This window comes from Phyllostomus discolor, chromosome 2 (assembly GCF_004126475.2).
Source record: "Phyllostomus discolor isolate MPI-MPIP mPhyDis1 chromosome 2, mPhyDis1.pri.v3, whole genome shotgun sequence".
Taxonomy (NCBI): Eukaryota; Metazoa; Chordata; class Mammalia; order Chiroptera; family Phyllostomidae; genus Phyllostomus; species Phyllostomus discolor.
In genome coordinates this window covers 37,511,676-37,533,362 of record NC_040904.2, presented here as the reverse complement: position 1 = coordinate 37,533,362, position 21,687 = coordinate 37,511,676, and the positions used below count along the sequence as shown (strand labels likewise).

At 32.6% G+C, this 21,687-nt stretch overlaps 1 protein-coding gene across 3 annotated transcripts in view; it reads right to left on the bottom strand.

The window, feature by feature from the left end:
- NAALADL2 (N-acetylated alpha-linked acidic dipeptidase like 2) overlaps nt 1-21,687 on the bottom strand; it is a 1,143,498-nt gene that overhangs the window by 137,955 nt on the left and 983,856 nt on the right. For all 3 annotated transcript variants that reach the window (XM_036017285.1, XM_036017284.1, XM_028504896.2), the window contains one exon: nt 9,740-9,835. In XM_036017285.1, the coding sequence (XP_035873178.1) occupies nt 9,740-9,835 (96 nt within the window). The remainder of the gene's footprint in view (nt 1-9,739; nt 9,836-21,687) is intronic.

Below are 21,687 nucleotides of genomic sequence, written 5' to 3'. Positions count from 1 at the left end.
GTATAATGAAAAACAATAAACCAAACCTCTCTAGGCAAGAGAAAATACAGTCAGCACTATCTCCAATTTTAGTAAATGAAGATATTGAGCTTAATTATACATTTATGAAGAAAATGCACACCTATAATATTTTCTTTTCAAAGTTTTAGAGGTTAGTTTTAATATCCCATTATATCTCCTGAGTAGTTCCAACCAACATTCTTTATTACAAAGTACAATCGCTGCATTGAAATTACATATTTGGGATATTTTCTTGCTTAGCTCATGTCATGAAAACATAGAGTGCAGATCTCTATGGAGACATTTTGCATATAGTAACAATAATTTGATACAAAAAATTCAGAAGTGTTTTTAACAATAAAAACAAAAGCTTTAAATCTACACCTTCAGAATAACCTCAAAGGTACACATAGATAAGATTAAAGAATAGCATTATACTTTTGGCTACATAGAATACAATATTCTCATATTTTACCCCAAAACTACATCAACATTAGAGATACTTGGAAGACACTCACATTTACTGATTCAGATTAGAAATCATAGCCAGTTTTTCTAACCATTAAAGAATGCATAAGAAATTTTATTAGCTCATGGATACAACATGCCTTTGAAATTCAGAAAACTCAATAAAAGATATGGTCTTTTCTCCTTTTTTCCTTATTTATATAAAGCTACTGACCATAATTTTTTTATCCTCATCCAAGGATAGGTTTATTGATTTTTAGAGAAAAAAGAGAGAGAAAGAGAGACAGGGAGAGAAACATCAATATGAGAGAGAAACATTGATCAGCTGCCTCTCATATGCAACTGGGGATCAAACCCAGAGCTTAGGTACGTGCCCTGACCAGGAATCAAACCTGCAACATTTTGGTGTATGAGACAACACTCCAACCAAATGAACTACTTAACTAGAGCCTAAGCTATATTTTTAAGCTATAGCTGAGAATAATATGTCAACAGAAATAAAAATATTCTATACTTTAATCTGCCTCTTTTTTCTGTAGTTACAGAATGAGTAGATTGATTTAAGTTTTCAGTTACCATGTTCTAAGAATCTTAATATTATAACAACCAGTACAAACATATTTTAATGATGACATTTTAAAATAATTGCAGGTTTATATTTCATTAAGTCATGTGCTTAAAATAATATAATAGCAGAATATGACTCCATTAATCAAAGTGATCTTAGTGAATTATCTCTAAAGAATGACTGACAGGCAAATGCAATTAATATTAACTGAAATGGTTAAAACTAGAATCATTTGAATGTTTTCATCTTTGAAGACACCATTCATTAACCTTTATTCACACCACCCCAAAACTGAGTAAAAATGTATAGCTACAAGTAGGGTCAGGTATAACTACATTGCTTGAATACTATGTAAGAATTACTAACCTTGATTACAAGGCTTTACATGAATATTGTTTTCTGAAATTTAATCTCACTGTGCCACTTTCTCAATGAGTATCAGGGGAATAAATACCATATTATCTTTCTACTTTCTCTTTGGGATATTATAATATCCCAGTAATTTTAGTAAAGATCCCTATTTTGACATTAAATAAGAAGAGAAAGAAATGCATGAGTGGCATATCCTTTTAGGAACAGTGTTTTTCAAAAATCCTATGCTAATTAAAAACATATTAATGTAACATAAAATTTACAATCAGAGTATCCTATGTCAGGATGAGACTTTCTTAAATCGACTTTACTGATATTTTGCTGGAAGAGGCACGCTTGGTCTTGGGAAGTGTATATCTGCAGAAGGTGGTTACACAGGGACAAGACAAAACAAACAATGTCTTCTAGTCACATTTTTTTCCAAAGGAAAAGATAAGGCAGGTTTCTGGCAGACACAATTTCATTGTTGTGGTAATAATAACTAAATCAACACTCCGTGTTTTAATATTACTGGAAATAAAAATGTTTCCCCAATTGTTGCAAACAATAGCACAAGTGTTTCAGTGAACATCAGAAATTCAATATAGAGAACTGTGCAGGGCTAATAGAATATTGGATTAAAAATTCATCAATTACAATATGATATGTTGTTATGAATTTTTGCATACTAAGCTTTTCAGAGATTGAATGTAAGAAGGTGGAAAATGAATACCATCTCCAATATTTCTTTAATAATAAAGGAAAGAATATTCTTTGAGTCATTAAACACAAGTGACTAATGTTAACCCTGTAGAAAATTCACAGTTTAGCATTTAATGCTGACTCGAAACTGACAAGCTCTAATGGTTTTCTTTTTCTTACAGAAAACAGTAATGGGAAAACTTTCAAAGTTATGAATAGTGCAGAGATGATGTATGAGCTACAAGTAATTAAAGCAATATTTTATTTTATTTTATTATTTTATTTTATTTTTTGGCTTTTTGAAATATTAAGTTGTAAAATATTTAATATAGCTTTTGAAATATATAGCCATTTAAAAAATGATTTGTAAGTAATTATGATATCAAATGATTGCTAAAGATATCTGGTTTCCAGTTCAGCAGGTAAGAAGCTTAGAATTTACCACTCTATCCTAACAAAAAGTAAAATGCAGCACAAACTTAAAAGTCAACCATTCTTAGATTCATCAGAGAAGTGAGGTCACAGGTCAAACCATTACCACCAAAACTGGAGAGACAGAAAGAGAACTTCACGATTTACCAAAGTAACCTCTGCAACAACCAGTGCCAGGGTAAGAAAACCTGAACTGCAATTGAAAAATTGCTGGAGGCTGATGGTGGACAGCTCTAAGAGTTAGAACCCAGGGCACCCAGTCGTAGGAGGAAACCCACACTTTTCCTCCAGGAGCACTTCCAGGTCCTCACAGTGAATATCAAAGAAAAATCCCCTTGGGCTACCAGCACAGGGGAGAGGGGGAAAAAAAACATTGTAAAATATGCCAAAGCATTCTGTTTTTAAGAAAGCCTGGAGAAAGTATTTGACAGAGCCCCAACACTTGGGGTTTCATCAGACCCTCTTGACCTGATTAAAAGGAAATACCCAACTCTACCACCTAAGAGAGGAGAGGAAGGGAGGGAGAGAGAGAGAGAAAGAGAGAGAGAGAGAGGCACAAGACTGGACCTAATCATAGAACTATTAAATACTTCTCCTCCCCCAAACCTTACCACTACATTATCACAGGCCAATTTACAGCCATTCCTTTTACCTATATGTTATATCAGGCTATCAAGAAAAAATTACAGGGCAAAAAAACACAAACTGAAGACACTGAACAAGCATCAGTCTATGCATGATAGGGATGTTGGAATTAACCAGACCAGGAATTTAAAACTACTATGGTTAATAGGCTATGGGCCCTAGTGGGTAAAGTAGACTGCAGGTAAGGACAGCTGGGCAACATAAGCAAAACTACATGTAAGAAAATCTACAGGGCCCTGTGTTTGGTGATGTTTAAGTTACAACATTAAAGACACAGTCCATGGAAGAAAGAAGTGATAAACTGAAATTTGTTACAATTTAAATTTATTCTTTTCTACAAAATAGTTAAGGAAATGAAAAGGCAAGACATAAACTGAAAGACAATGTTGAAAAAGACACATCTGATAAAGTACTATTATTCAAAATACACAAAGAACTCTTAAAACTCAATAGAGGCCCTGGCTGGTGTGGCTCAGTGGACTGAGCACTGGCCTGAGAACAAAAGGGTCTCCAGTTTGATTCCCAGTCAGGACACATGCCTGGGCTGAGGGGCCAGGTCCAGTCCTCAGTGGGAGGTGAGCGAGAGGCAACCATACATTGATGTCTCTCTCCCTCGCTTTTTCCTTCCCTTACCCTCTCTCTAAAAATAAATAAATAAAATATTTTTAAAAAGAAAAGAAGGAAAAGATTAAAAAAAATTCAATCAAGAGAACACGCAATCCAACTTAGAAAATGGGCAAAAGACACCTCACCCAAAAAGATTTACAGATGACGAGGATGAAAAGATGCTACACATCATATATCATCAGGGAACTGAAAACTAAAACAACAATAATACCACTACAAGCCTATCAGAATATTCAATATCCAGAACACTGATAAGATATATTAATATTTTATATCTTACACTAATTAAAATTAAAAAAACACTTGATTAAGATGGAATAATTAATGAAAGAATTAATAAACTGATATTTCTGGAGGAAGCTCCAAACAGAATAAGGTAATTTATTGTACCGTGGTTCCCACGGTACCACATGTGTGAAGTATTCTTTGTGTTACTGGGTGTACCATTTACACTCAGAGGTTTAAAAATACCACATGGAGTATTGGGGTTTCTAGAAGAGAAGTACCATTTATCCAGTCATATCCAATATAACAGATAGTTCTTTTCCTCTGCCACCCTAGTCTTCCAAGATTTGCTTTTAATTTTAAAGTCCTTTTCTTCTAAATATAATTGTAGTGTTTTGTTTTGTTTCAAATACAACTTACCAGTCCTCAACGCTGAATGTCTATTATGGCAAAATTCAAGCAAAACATGAGTATAAAATATATTAAATTCAAAACATGTAAGATAAACACAAGGCAATATATCTATTGAAAATAGAACAAAGAAATGGGTAACAAGACATGTGAAGCTATTTGTACAGAACAGTAAAAACTGAGCATCAGGCATAAATGAAGAAAATGCTAATTTTAAATTAAAAATAATTGGTTCAAAAGTTGTAGTGAAAGATCAGTTGATTGGGTAAATATACTTCTTTTCTTTCAATATTTTATTATGATAAAATTTACACAATATAAAACTTACCATTTTTATGCGTACAGTTCAATGGTATTAAATGTATTCATAATGTGTAACCATCAGCATCATCTATCTCCATAACATTTTTCATGTTTTAAAACAGAACCTCTATGTCTATTAAACAATAACTCCCAATCCTCCCTCCCCTAGTCCCTGGCAAACACCTCTCTACATTCTGTCTCCATGACTTTGTTACTCTAAGTATCTACTATATGTGGAATCCTACAGTACTTATTTATTTTTTTGTGATTGGCGTATTTCACTTAGCATTATGCCCTCAGGTTTCATCCATATTGTGGCATGTGTCAGAATTCCCTTCCTTTTTAAGTCCGAATAATATTCCATTGTAGGTGTACACCACATTTTGCTTACCCATTCATCCATGTTTGAATACTTGGGATGCTTCCACACTTTAGCTAGTATAAATAATGCTGCTATCAATGTGTATATACAAATATCTCTTTGAAACCCCACTTTCAAATTTGTGGAGTGTATATTCAGAAGTAAACATGGCTTATTATACAATAATTCTGTTTCAATTTTTTGAGAAATGTTTCTACTGTTTTCTATAGTCCCATAACATTTTACATTCCCCCAAACAGTGCACAAGGGTTCCCGATTTCCCTATATCCTCACCAATACTTGTTATTTTCTGTTTTGTTTTTGTTTTTGATAATAGCTATCCTAATGGGTGTGAGGTGATGGGTGAATATGCTTTTGAACATTTTCTTCTCTTTATAATATTCTTTGTGTTCCTTTGTATTATATAAACCACTCCAACCTGGATCTTTTGTCTCCTCCCTTTCCCTCATCCTCGGCATGAGTGTTGCCAGGGTGATATTATCTGCATCATCAGTGTTGACAAAAATATTATGTACTCTCCGTTGTCCAGTGCAGTAGCCACTAGCCATATATTATCACTAAGCATATGAATTGTGGCTAATGAGATTGAGAAAATAAATGTTATAATTGTATTTAATTGAAATCCATATATAACTATTGGTTACTATATCAGATAATGCATTTCTAGATCTGACTTCTTTCTGAGTGCCAGCCTCCAGTATCTAACTCCTTGACATAGCTCCCTGGATGATCTATATCATCAAAAAATCCACATGAGCAATGTCAAACTGATTACCTATTTTTCCAAAACAGCCCCTAATATGGTTAATTAAATAATATCAACTCTGCTCAAGATAGAACTATTGAAATTATTTTTTACTCTTCAGTCTGCTTTATTCCTCATACCCAGTAAATCACATATTCTGTCATTCAGTCTTAAAAATTCTCTCTCACATCTGTTTTTCCAAAATCATCATGTCTCACAGACTACCACCAACAATCTACTAGATTTTTAAAGAAGTGTCCAAGAAAACTCATTGACATCAAAATGAGCTGAAATTACTTGAATTTTTCAAATGTTACCTTTCTGGCAAATTCTTCAAATCTCCTACTTAAAGGCAGAAGCTCCATCTTCTCTCCCACACTTTGTCTGTATTACTATCACATTTATAGTATGTTATAATGAAATGATTTGCTCACCTGTTTACGGGCTTGGACCTACTCCTGTGTATTAATTGTTTTTGTATTTCAAGTGTTTTTGCTTTATCCTTGGCTTATGGTGGGCTATCAGAATGCTTAGATAACTAATAACAATTTATGATCTAAGTGCTGGAGATTTAAAAACATAGCTAGGAAATTCCTAGGTGTAGAAGGAGAAATAAGCCTATTTCAAAACGTAAATCCATGCTGATTTCTCCTCACTTATTAAAGGATTAAGCATCTAAGATTTATATTGGTATTTTATTCATGTTTAACCTTTAGAGGAATTAGTTTGGCTTTTATGATAATTAAAAAACAAATGCTATTTTTTAAGGTAATTACAGAGGATAAGTAAACACCTTCCGCATGGCTGCTGCACGTGCGGCCCTCTGGCAACCCCATCCAGCACCATCCGACTGTCAGTGAAGCCGTGATAAATTAGACCTTTGGAATCAAGTCTGAGTCTCATTCATTACTTTCTCTGGTTCCGTGTTTTATATCAAAAAGACAAATGCCAAGATAAATTTAAACTTTGTAAAAATATTTTTTAAAAGAACTAGAGGACATTGGAAAACTACTTTCAAGGACAAGGACTCACAGCTCACATTCCACATATGAGTATGATTGATTTTTTAATTCAGAAAGGCACCAATTATGAATTATTTTTTTAACACTTAGAAATTATAAGTTAATTTGGCATAAATAATATTTGTGATTTATAACAATTTATACAATTAAATTGCATGGAAAAGATAATGAGTTGGTTTGCATGAATATTTATATTACATATAATACTATATATAGTATTTATTTAATTAGATAACATAAAATATAGTGCTATGGTGTTGTGTATCCATTTCTAACGTTTACTGAAAGTATAAACAACTATTTTCAATACTTCTAGTTTATTTAAATGTTTTAGTATTGGTGTAACTCTGATTGATTGAAAATGGTTTCATATGGGTATAATAGCAACAATAATTGTGCTTTATCATTTTACAAAATGTTTGCCATATTACATATCATTTTAAAATAATGAACAATGTCAGAATTTATACCTAGGTGGGACTTGTTACTCAAAGTCGAGTGTTATTTCCATAATATCTGAAAATTAGGTGGCACAGGAGTGCACTAAACTCATGATACATTGTGATAATATCATCATTTTCCTTATTGAAACAAATATTCTAAAGACTTTAACTCTTCACAAATTAAATTTTATGCTCCATTTGTACACATTAAATTATCAGTATGTTCTCAGCATTTAATTAATTAGCTTGGTTATATGATTTCATGTCTAAATTATGCTGTTATTCGTTTTTAGTCTTTAAAATAAAAACAAAATTCTGAGAAGGCAAGTAAGGGCTTATTTTGAAGATTTTAGAACTAGCATTTTTTTGGAAGTAAGTTTTAGATCTTTTTCTTAATTTTCTTATTTTATTAAATTTATTGGGGTGGCATTCATTAATAAGATTATATAGGTTACAAATGCATTTTCCATGATATATACCTACATAGAAATAGCTTTTTAAATGTGTTAATAATTATTCTCAAGCATAAATATTGTATCTATAGAGAAAATTTATACATCATCTTTTCGACATCACAGAATCCTAGTAAGGAATGCTCATAACTATACTCCTTTTATGATGCAGAAAACAAAATAAATTTCTACAAGTAATATAGCAGGTTAGTAGTCAAGATAGAACTGAATTGTATGGTCCATATTTCATCATATATGCTATATTTAATCACTCTATGTTTATATTTTTATTTTGTTCCTGATCAAAGAGAATTTGATTTTAAAATGAAGTATCTATTAAATATGTTTTTATGGTTCTATGATCCTGGTGAAATAAGATTAAACTTTCGAAGTACAGTGTTTTCCCTTGGCTTTTGCAACATGAGTGGTTTCCAAAGGTAAACATAAGGCTAGGGAAACAGAATTCACTTTGGAAAATTACAAGTGTTCCTTAAAAAAAGTCCCTGAACTCTTGCTTCTACACCTAGATAGGTTTTATTTTTTTTATAGACATAGAGTCATTTTAACATCTACTTAATGGATTTATATACCATAAATAAATTATATATATATATATGATAAGATACCATTTCTATTTAATTTATATATGTATATAAATATATAAATATATATATAGGGAGAGAGACAAGCACACATCTAAATATACACAACTATGTATTCTTTTTATCTGTCTGTCTACCTATTCATCTATCTACCTATCTTTCTATCTAAATATCATTTTTCATGTATCAGGAAGGCAACTAAAATTCTGACTACTAAAATGTCAATATTTTGGAACTACTTCTACTTTGCTATAATCCAAATAATAATGAATAAGTAAAAATGGAGATGTTAAAAACTGAGTCAAGGAACTGGAGTAGATTGAAAAGTAAAATGTTATAAATATAATTAAGATGCAGATATTTAGAGCTTAGGAGAATTTCAAGCAAAATGTGATCTAAACACCTCTTATTACTAAAGTTAAGAAAAAATTAACCTTACACAGCTTTTAATGTTAGCGATAAGCTTAGGACTCTATCTAGCCTTGGCATTTTGAGCTCATTTTGTTGCCACACTTTGAGTTCAGTTCACTACATCCATTATATCATGTTTGCTCTTTCTAACGAAAACATAGCCTTTTAAAATTTCACTAAAGCATTTAAGAATGAGTTGTCAATTTCAATTAAATGTATATAAATATGGATTATTTTAAATGTCCTGAAATGCCAATATTCTCTACAAATTTTGTCCCCAAGGACAGGTTATGACAGGTTAAACAAATAGGAAGCAAATAAATGGTGAAAGAAATAGTTGATAAATGTAAAAATTCATTATCATGTCAGGTATTAAATTTATTTGATTCATACTGTAGAATTTAATTTTCTCCATATTGTAAACTTTCTCCATACTATAAACTATTTTCCAGTAAAAATTGGTATGAACATTTTAGAGTAATTAAATTTATTATAAACGCAGTTTAATTTTATTATTAAAGACAGGAGCCATTTATTTTAACTGCAAATAAAAGTACCTTAAACAACCAACTACTTTAAATACTGAAACAAAACTTTGAAGATACAGAAACTCAAAGACACACTTTGTATTTTTCATAATATAAAATTCGGGGATATGCCTGAGAATATACCACACATCTACTTTTTTCAGATTAAGAAAAAAGCTAATTATTATATTAAAGATTTATTTTAAATACAAATCTTTACTTATTAGTCTCAATGATATTGATTGAGTTGCTTATCATCTTTACTCCTTAATAAAATAGAAGACACTTTCTATCCTTTCTAGTACATACTATCAATAAAAAATATATAGCTTTCTCTCTATTGGTTATTTTCTTTTCCTCTGTCTACCAACAAAGAAAGGATACAACTTTTCCAACCTGCTCATGAATGTATTCCTCGCCTACCTTGGTAATGGTTTCATGAAGTTTGAAAAAAGGATCCATTTCTTCAATTTTCTTTGCACTTTTAGGAAAAAGGGCCTCGGAGAGAAAACCTGGATCCTGTGGAAAGCAGAATAAAACATTTAAAACTCCTCATTGATTTTGTTTTTCAAGTGCTTATTGGATTTTCTTTAAAGATTCAAAAGGACTCTAAATTGCTTTAAGGTTTCTGTTGATTGTTGGACTTCATTTTATTAATCGAAACAACCAATCACAGAATATTTTTAAACTAAAATGCATAGATATTTCTAATTTTTGACATTATTTGTATCTATAAAAGAATGTTCTTTATTTACTCAGAAGAGATAATTTTGTGCAGTTCTTTTCCTTTTCTAAAATGCAAACTTATATGTAATATAAGATACCTTTACTATAAAACCCTCATCTGAAACCCCTTTTTTATTTAATATATTAAATTCTGTTTTAAGTCTGGTAGAATGCAATGTTTTTAATTGACATGATTACCAAAAAAAAAAATTTCTAGGCAAAAGTGTGCATGTAAACTCACTCTAAAAGAACAATAAAATATATTTTTGGTGGAACAGTCTCATGGCTTTAAATGGTATTGATAAAGTGGTAACATGTTATATCAGAACTTTAGTGTTAGAAGGTTGCAGTGAATCAGAGAAACAGTAATTAGTCATTTTGTACTTGAAGGGGTAGAAAAATATCAGGATAAAAGGAGATGTGGGATAATGATAACATTACTACCTACCATAGTGAATATTTATGTCCCTCCCAAATTCATATATTGCAATCCTAACTCCCAAAGTAATGGTATTAAAAAATAGATGCTTTGGGGAGGTAATTAGCACATGAGGATTTCATCCTCATTATTGGGATCAGTGCCCTTCTGAAAGAGGCCTCACAGAGCTCCCTAGCCGTTTCCTTCTGGTAAAGATACAACAAGAAATCTGCAACCTGGAACAGGCCCTCACCTGACCATGCTGGCACCATGATCTTAAACTTCCAGACTCTAAAACTGTGAGAAATCCATAGATGGTGTTTATAAGCCACCCAGTCTGTAATGTTTGTTATAGCAAACTAAATAGATTAAGACACTATCTAAAACAATGCTCTTATAGTTATCAACATTATTAGCATTCCATGAAGTGATTATTATTTACCACATAAATATAGCTTTTACTTGAAAACCTGAAAAGAAACATGGAAAAGAAACATTTATCCAGTCTGCGCCAACAATGACCACAATAATGTTCCAAATTATGCTGAATTCTGTTATAGCTATTTATTAGAACAATCCAACACCAGAAGAGACTACTTTGGGGTACACCAACAGTAGAAAAGAACATTAGGATGATGTAGTTGATAAACTCTGAAGTCATACAGAGGAGAACTGAAACTGAAGGAACTGGAATCCCCTATATACAGAAAACAATTCTGTGATCAGGCATACTTTTCACCCCTTATTTGAGCAACAGTGAAACCAAATGAAAGTAATCTAGCTGTTTGCTCCAGCATGTATGTACCTTGGATGATAAGACCATAAATCAACCAAAAGGCTTACCCGTCAAAAAAGAGCTTATTGATCAAAACCTGTTTTATGTTTTCTCTCTTAATTTTGCCTGGCAATCAAAACTAATTTTTCAACTAGTTCCAGTTCCAATTAGTACTTCACTTTGTAAGGCTTACCATAAAAATTAGGCACAAAGCTTGGATCAGATTCCCTGCCATAACCCCCAAAAGGAACTAATCTTGATAATTTTGAAGAGTTAAAACAATACATTTCTGCTACAAGAATAACTCAATCTGTTATTTTTTTTATGGCAACCCTAGTAAACTAAAGAAGTCAGTACAAGTGGTATTTTTTCTTAGTGCCATAGGTGTAATACATTTAATTTTGTGTAGCAACAGGGCTTTCTCAAGTATTTTTGTCAATCAACATAAAAACAGGTTGAAGCTTTGGTTTTCCCACTTAATAATTGTCATCTTAATCTTCAAAGGATTAGCTACTGATTTTAAGGAATGTGAATAATTCTGTGTACTTCACAAAGATGTGAGCTGCCTGATACCTGCCACAAAGGAGACACTATGTTAATGGCTTTGATGATGTTTTTAAAAAACAATAAATATCATAATGGTGACAATGAGGATAGTAGTGATAGGGTGGTGATTAGGGTAGATAGGAAGCTGAACCTCCAAGAAAAGGAAATCCAAAAACTTTATCTATAATCCTATAAAAAACTGCACAGTTTGCCTTTAGATATGTTTACTTTACCAAATAGAGATATCTTTGAACTGACCTTAGGGAATGTATGAATGGATAATTTGTGGTATTCATTTCCATTTAATAATTAAGGTTGAAGTTTTTTAAAAAGTTGGCTCCATAATTAGTTTTAAACAAACTTCTTGAAATAATGTCATCTTATTAGTTTACCTAGCAAAACAAAACTCCCCAAGTAGTGCAAAGGTAAAATATCAGCCAGCCTCAAATTAAATAATCCCATAAAAATATAAATTAGAAGTTATAATTAATGAGGTTTTTATTGAACTCTCAATTATTGAGCAGCTGAACAATATTAAATTATCCACATGTGCCTTATTCTGCAATATGATCCCCATCTTTCTCTTCTTAGTCCTTCAGCTATCTCTTGTCGTACCATTCTTTGTTTTTAGTGCCTTGCTTTACTTAACCATTTAAAAAAATACTCATTTTACTCTTACCACATGCTAGCTGCTGCATTAAATGCAACGTTGTTCTTAATCTTACGGAGTTTAATCTAATGGGATCTGGACACATAATAGTTCAAACATTATTGTCACATGTGCACTTAAATGTAGAAATAATTGTCTCTAATAAGTATATATGTTTGACTTCAAAATAATTAAAAGATGAACAGTAAGTATGTATGCTTTTAAAAATGTTTTTGCTGCTATTACATTAACTATGAGTGATGGCTGCTTAATAATATCTCCCATCTGTCAATGAAGAGAGGGAAGTAAAAGTGTTTTTGTTTAGAACAACTCATTGATAGACTGAAACCAAGCAGTTTTGAATAATTTAATATATTGAAAACATACTATCCTATGCCTGCCAGTTGGAGATAACAATAAGAATGTTATTAAAAAAATGTTGATAAAAGCTTTTCAGGATCTACTGTATTAACTTGTCTCTCTAGTCCCTAATTTGTCTTTTCTATAACCTTTAACAATATTTAGCACACCTTTCTTCTTCCAACCCCTTTACCTAAAGTCTATTATTTGACTCACCTGGTTCTTCATTTGTATATTATTTTCCACCTGTAAATGAATTTATTTTCCTTTTTAAGGCTTATTACTGTTTTGCGGTAGTCTGCCCTTAGACTTCACAGGCTCGCTATGCGTGTTTATACACTTTTGGCTTTAACTGTCAACTTCAGGCTTGATTTTTCCCAAATCTTTATTTCTAGGCTGATCTCTGCTTTTAATTTATTACTGCTGTTTGTCTACAGATCCTCCAAGTGTATAAAACTTACACTCCATGTCTTAATCATCCATTCCCCACTGACACACTCGTTTAACTTGGATGATAGCATAACACCTATATTTTGCCCAGATGTGAGATTTTATGCTATTCTTGACTCCAATTTCTCTCACCCTATGTGCCAAAGAATTGTCCTAGCCAATTCCCATCTAGTCCATGTATTTACACAATGTTCTGCAACGTTTTATTCATTGCCATCATCCACTTACTACTTTTACCCAAACTACATTCCCTATTGTGTATGGACAAGTCCTAACTCCTTAGTGTGACATTTTCTTAAATAAGTCCCAACCCATATTTTGTCTTTCACCTGTAAACAGTTCCTTCATTCCCATAAAATAATTTAAACAATTCCCATATACTGTTTACGTACGTCACAGCAGGCTACTCACAAACCTTGAATGCACCCTTACTTTTACTAACTCTGTCCCTTTATTTTTGTAATTTCTTCTGTCTGGGTTGTTCCCCCAACTGTTTACCAGGCTTATTTCTATACTTGCTTTCCTCGATTCTCACCAAGTTACTAGAGTTCAGTGTTCCTGTGGCAGAGTTTCTTTATCACTTTATACTTACTTTTAGTCATCGTTTATTACATTTTTGTGATATTTCTGTTTTTCTTACTATACTATGAGCTTTCTAAGACTGGGTATTTTTTTCTTATTAAAATAGCCTAATATGCCCTGGCTGGTATGGCTCAGTGGATCGAGCACCAGCCTGCAAACCAAAGGGTCACTGGTTCGATTCCCAGTCAGGGCACATGCCTAGGTTGTGGGCCAGGTCTCCTGGAGAGGGGGGCCACATGAGAGTCAACTACACATTGATGTTTCTCTCCCTCACTTTCTCCCTCCCTTCTCTTCTGTCTAAAAATAAATAAATAAAAAATGTTAAAAAACCCTCAGTGGTACTGAACTTTAAAAAAAATAAAATAGTCTAATATCATCAGGCAACCCTAAGTTATTAATCTCTCAGTATTGTATTATCATCCATAAAGTTGAAATGTGAGGGTGCGTGCCCTTTTTACTTCAGAGAGTTCATGTTGGGATCAAGCAAAGAAACAAAACATAGAAAAGTGCTCAGTGTGGAGGAAAGGACTACAATAACACTAGATGGTGTTTTAGTTTTATTGCACTTGTCAGGAATTGCTTTTCCATATAACCAAGAATTATAGTTTTAAAATTTAAATTACTAGAAATATGTGCTTCTATGTTGAACTTCATATATGACATTTCTCTTTTGAAATCTGCAACTGTGAAAACAAAGTTTTAAAACCATTGCTGTAGGTGACAGGAAGTCTTTGGGGGGGGTTGAATGGAGCAAGTGATATGTTCAAGTGTGTACTGAGGAGATCACACACTGACACATTTGTGAGGATAAATTTTGAAAAAGACATGATGGAAAACAGGAAATGTAGACAGAAGACTATTGCAGTATTACAGTGAGAAAGAGTGAGATTAAACACTCTTTCTCACTATTAAACACTATTTCTACTACAATATCATAGTAGTAGAAATAGGAGGAGATGGGTTTGATAAATGTTTAAGAGATAACATTTGTAGTATTGCCTACCTGGTGATTAATTGGACATGAAAGTCTTTTTTTTAGATTTTATTTTTATTTGTTTTTAGAGTGAGAGGAAAAATGAAAAGGAGAGAAACATCGATTGGTTGTCTCTTGCATGTCCCCAACTGGGAACCTGGCCCACAGCCCAGGCATGTGCCCTGACTGGGAATAGAACTGGAGATCTTTAAGTTCACATGCCAGTGCTCAATCCACTGAGTCACACCGGCCAGGGCCAGATGTGAAAGTCTTAAAAAGCAGTCCAGATTGAAAGCATTTCTAGGTTTGATAAACTGAGTTTGATAAGTGAAATTAATACATTTCATTAATTTAAAAAATATAGAAACACATAAAGGTTTAGGAAAGACACTAAATTTTAGATATTTGAGGTGAGGTGTTTTGGGGACATCTGCATGAAACTTTCCCAGAAGATGACTTACTATATTGCTCAAGACCAATATAGCTCAAGACCAGATTCTGGACTAGAGATGTAACAATAATTTGAGAAAGATGTACATGGTAGTTAAAATGAAAAGTGGGCTAACCACACATAGACTGAGAATTATTATTTGTGCAGCACAGATGTCTGAGTGACAACAAGATCTCTGAATGGCACTGATATTTAAGCGTGAAGAGAATAAAAACGAAACCCATGAAAACATTCTAGATGGGATAACCAGAGAGAAGTAAAGAGAGCATGGTTTCATGGGAGTCAAAAGGGGAGAGAATATCTGGGAATGAGTAATCAGTACTTCAAAGGAAGTAAAGAAAGACCACAGAGTGAAAAGTATCCACTGGAATGTGTTTTTTTTTTCCAGAAATAATCATTTAAAATATTTAGTTCATGCAGGCTTAATGGGTATTGAAATAAGCAAAAGCACTCTGCACATGACTTTGTAGTTGGTACTCGATGAGCATAACCTGAAATAAATAGAATTATAACAGTGCTTCCCATATATCAGCACCGAGCTAAGTGCCCTACCTATATCACCTAATTTAATCCACACACTTTTATGGTGGGAACTACTATTGCCTTCTCTACAGATGGGGAAATGGAGAAACAATGAGTTTTAGACACTAGCCCGAAAACATTCTGTAAGTAAATGGTAGAGTCTGCTGGATTCAAACCCAGGTTTACTTGATGCCACAGCCCACACTTTCAGTCTTGTGCCATCCCTCCTCCTTAAGGCCTGAGTTCCTCGTAGCTTTTGAATTTAAGTAAGAAAAGACGATTTCCCCACCTCTTGCTCCAGTTTCCTCCAATTCCCTTATGTAGTCTATTCTACATAAGCAGCAGAAACACTATGTACAGTTTAAAGGATATAATCAAAGACTCCCTGCTTAGACTAAATAAAATTGAATCTAAAAAGCCCCATGCGCACTTTCCTCATTGCAATATTCTCCTTTCTGCAAGCAAAGAATATACACATCAATACTTAAATTTAATATATGAAATCAAAACACTCTCAGGCTTTGAATGGCACTGGCATTCATAATGTGTTGGCCTAAGGAATAAAAGTGATTACAGTCATAATTTTTGAAACATAACATTCTCATCTCTATTCAAGTAAAAAGGGACCTGAGATAATGTGGAGTTTGAATGGAAGTATAATAATCCAAGGGTCAAATGTGGAAAAATATTAGGCCATTATATTCTGAATTCACTCATTTTTGTCATTTTGATTATTTTCTCAAGTTATAGGAATATCAATAGCATTGGCTTTCTTAAAAATATTCAAAACACCTTTATAATTCTATTCATATTGATCTAATATCCTAAATTTAGACCTGGATAAAACATTAGAAATCTAATTCAACCAAAATATACAAAATAAAACATGAAAAATTCAAATGATTAAATAATTTTTACAGTGTCACAGAACAGTTATTGGAGAGTCAATACTAAAGCTGTGTGTATACATTTCCTAAAAGTTTTGCCTTTTTCTTGTAAAATACTTTTAAGGTGGAGATAATAATTACAATATAAGTATTACAAATTTGAATCATTCCAATACTTATGATGCAATTTTGGTTTTGAAGTTCTTCCATGCCAACAAAATACTTTCATAGGATACAGTCTTCTTGTTTTAGACTTCATTCAAACTAATCTCCTCTACATATCTTTCCTTCTATCTCTTAATCATTGAAAGTGTGCCTGTCTTACCTATTAATATGGAGCACACATCATTTGTTAAGAAGTTTGTGTTTACATTTTTTTCTCTCTCTTCTTCAGACCCCATATTTTTATATATTTAGTTAGTTAGTTAGTTTTACATTAATAGTCCCACCAGCAGCTTTTGGTAACATATTAACATTACTAACACAACACATAAACCCTGCAGATTTTAAAAAAATGCATTTAGGACTATATGCTTATTTCTACCTTGACAAAAATCTCTCTTCTGATGCTCATTTGCAGGAATTTCCTCACCAGCTGATGCCTCTGTTTTCGCCTTGCCTATTGGGATTTGAGTAGTGGCTCAACCTACCAACTTTGTATCAGAACTCAGTCTGTCCAGCAGCGGTTGGATCAGAGCATCATTATTGTGTTCTTTGGACCCCAGTGGGCTCCTTATCTTGTCTCTTTCTTGGGGTGAGCCTGCTGGGCAAAGGTCTGTCATGCCTAAAGTGAGGGAACTGAATTAGGTGCTCTTCAAGCTTCTTCCAACTCTTCCAATCACACGAGGGTCATAGAAGCTGCCTCTTAGTTACTTTCCTCTATTTCCTAGCACTTAGAAAAAATTTTGCCTATGAGTTTTATGAGTTTTTTTAATCCCTTCACCTTTTTCACCCAGTCCCTGAACCCTACCCTCTGACTTTTTGTTTTACATCACACTTTTCAGACAGATAAAGAGGCAAGAAAAGCTAAGGTATAGCAAACAACAACAAAAAAGACAATAAAATGATAAATTATTAAGCTTTCTTAAGAACCATTAATTATTCCATACAGTAAAGAGAATGAGTAACATTTGTTAATGCCTCCACATCTGGGCTATCATGATGAATAGAAGAAGAACAACATCTGGCCATGCCTGGCATAAAGGAACAGGCACATGTGGAGGAACCTCACAAAGACTGGTTGTATTAGCAGGTTAACTTAACAAATGACTGGATACAAAGTCCCCATTGTCAGCCCACGACTTTAAGATCTCATTATAGTAACTCTATAAAGGATTGTTATTAATACCACAAATGAATTATAAAAAGATAAATTATCTCTTTTCACATCATATCTTTCACACTTTGAGACATCTTCAGGTTTTCTTCCCAGCAAATGAAGAGGAAAAAGTAACCAACTTGCTGATATAGTTAACACTGTGCAAGAGAGCAATACAGCATGGTGTCACATCATGAAGGAAAGACAAAATATTCATATTCATGGTTATTTATTTAGTCACTCCTAAATAGAATTGTCTGAAGTTGTGATACCTTGTAGTACAAGCTTCCACCCCAAATGTATCAGCTTATAAGATAGAAAGATACCTTAGAAATTGGCAACCTTTTCTGAAACCAACTGCTGATTACCTGCAGACTATCTACTGCCCATAGTCTTTGCCAGCAGCCCTGCATCTCTGTGATCATTCTCTGCAATTTTAGAGGAGACTCATTCCTAGCTTTTTCCAGCTTCTGGTGGCTCCAGCCGTTCTTTATTTGTGCCTATCATAGCTCATATCTGCCTGTGTCTTTACACACTCTTGTCTCTGTGTCTTCTGCTCTTCTCTACTGATATACTTATTGGATAAGTATCCAATTGGATTGGCCCACCCAGGTAATCCAGGATGATCTTATTTGAAAACTATAAAAATAGCAAGACAAAAATAAGAAGCGTTGAAGCTTGTGAAACTAAACTGCACAATAAAGATTGTTTTAAGGTTTAAAATCCATAATAAAGTTCTACACATAATTCACTGAACAGACCCTTTTTCCATAAAAGCTCATATTTACAAGTTCCAGGGGATATATCCGTTGGGGGACCACCATTCAATTCAGTACAATCACTGTGTCTTCAATGGGGTTTCTATACTAAAGCCTGAGAAGGTTGTTTCTAACAACAGTCATCAAGATTTTAATTATAGTTCATACTTAATTTTTGCTTTTCTTCTTTTCAAGAATAACTAAAATTAAGGAGATTTGTATTTATAAGATAATTTTAGATGAGACAGAAATAAAAGTTGTTCTACTTAAGTAGTTGCGCGTTAGCTGCAAAATAAAAGTATTTTCTAGTTTTGGAAGGTGTTTACATAGGTATACAATTTTCAAAACTTGTCTAACATTTATCTAAGATTTGTGCATTTTATTGTGTATAAATAATATTTTAAAAAGTTCACAGATAAGGGGCTTTATTATCTCAAATAGATTCTTCTTGTCCTTCTTTTAGAGTGAGTTTTGGTAAGGTCTGTTACAAATTTATTCAAAGTTTTAATGTTTTCCGTGTTGTTTTATATTCAATATATGATAACCACAACTGCTTAAAATCAGCAAAGTGGTAAAATTACTATCCTCAATTTGTGAATGAACACATTAATATTCAGAGACATGGTCTGACTCGATTCTGCTAGAAAGTAGTGTAGTCTGAATTAGGATTCAGATCTTATCTCTAACCTGCTGCTACTTACGATTGTTAACCCTGAATCTTGAATGTCCACATTTGCAGTCAGACCTAGACAATATAGAGGACACTATAAAAATAGCAAGACAAAAATAAGAAGCATTGAAGTTTGTGAAACTAAGCTGCATAATAAAGATGGTTTAAGGTTTAAAATTCATAATAAAGTTCTACACATAAACCACTGATTAATGAGCTGTTTGTGGTAGCTGTTGAATCAACAGAGTCATAGATAATTCTTTTAGTTCTTTTTCTAGTATCTACATGTTCCAAGGCTAAGCTAAATGAGTGTTATATGTAAATGGTTTTTACTAATAAACTCAATGAAGTACTTCTTGGTATCCACAGCAAAGGGAGGTAAAGGATATGAGTAATCTCAAAGAATAATATTTATCAATTCAACAGGTGTTAATTACTAAACAATATCAGAAAATACAAAGGATTTATAAAATGAAGGCATTATACATAATCTCCTCATCCTTTAATTCTCCTGAAACTGCAAGTTAAAATAAAACCAAAAAGCTTTGTCCTGTCAGAAGAATAATAAAAACTAAAACAGTCTATCTAAAGAACTATGGATCAATAATAATTATTTTTGTGGCTGTCATGTATTGACTGCCTACTATACTGTGCTATCAGGAAGTGAATACTTATATATTTCTGCATGGTTATGGGAATCTGGAGAGATGTACCTCCCTGGGCATATGTTTTTTACTTAAAGGGGCATAAACCCAGAAACCTAGAAACATTCAATTACATTACATTCAGAACATTTCATAATGTGGAGCATCTGGCAGAAGTAATGCCTGCTTGAGTATGGATGGCAGGGTAAAAATATGGGTATAATAATTTATAATTTTAATTTGGACATTTCCCCTAAAATGTCATATGATGTGCTTCAGTGTGATATTGCTGTGTTACAAAATTACATGTTTATGGTTTTTTAATAAAAAATTTTGTAATAAAAAGGGGTGTTATTTATGTCAGACCCTGTATATAACTTTATATTTCAAAGGATAAGAATCCTAGACCTATCCCTCTTTTTCCAAGAACGTGCTTGCCTTTGGGAAACTTTCTCTTCCTCTCTTGGGAGAGGAGGAGGTCACTGTGCATATAAACTCTCAGATTCATATTTTCAGGGTATGTGTACTTTGCTGCAGCATAAAAGTCTATTTACCTGGCTCTTATTGCTTTGTCCCAGACAGAGAAGAAAATGAGGTGTAGGAAACCAATGACATTATTGATGTATCTAATGACTTTGTTCTCCGCTCAAGAAACCTCATGTTTGAACTCAGGATAATATAAATGAATACAGATAATAAAATATGTCCTATTAGGTGCTTTAATAACAATAGTAACAATAAAAACAGTGTTCTTTACATTAAAAAATAAATATGATAATGTATGCATAGAAATAAATCTAATAATTAATTTTAAAATAATAATACCTATTGAATGTTTATATATTTTGAATATGTAATATTTTCATATTAAAATACATAAATACATTTATATTATATAAAATATATACTATTTATGCAATAAATATAAAATATATATTTATGACAAATGATCAAATATTCTTTGTAATAGATATTTACATATAAGAAATGCATAATATTAATAAATATTACTGAGTGTTTAACAATATTTATTAAATACTTGATATCTGGCAAGTTCCCTAAAATCCTGTGCCTCCACTTTCTCATCTGAAAAATGAGTGAAAATATTTACCTGTCATAAAATAATTTAAGAATTTAATGAATTAATATATGTAAAATTCTTAGAATAATGTATAAAATTATTACTCTATATAGCAACTCTGTCAGGAAGGTATTATTGTCCCCAATTTATGATGGAAAGTGAGCCTCAGAAGCACAAAGAGATCTGTCTAAGGAAGTCCATTTACTCACTGGCAGGGTTTTAACCAAGCACTTGGCTCACTCTTATTTAATCTCTTGTCCATTACTAGCCTGTCCACAGTGGTGCTGTAAGTCTAGGCCATAACAAAACAAGGCAAGTAATATTACAGAGAGCTTTCTTTTTCATCAAATTGCTACATTTTAACTAAAGCGCTGTATTTTTTAATTGTGTTCTTTCCCTATCTTTTAATATAAAACATGTTTTCTTTTATAAAATGAGTTGAAAGTAGATAGCAGGTTTTTTTTGTTTATTTTGCCTAAAAGGGTAAATTTAAAGTTGGCACACTCTGTAAGTCTCAGCATTTTAATTTTATGATTATTTCATTTGTCTTCAAAGAAACTT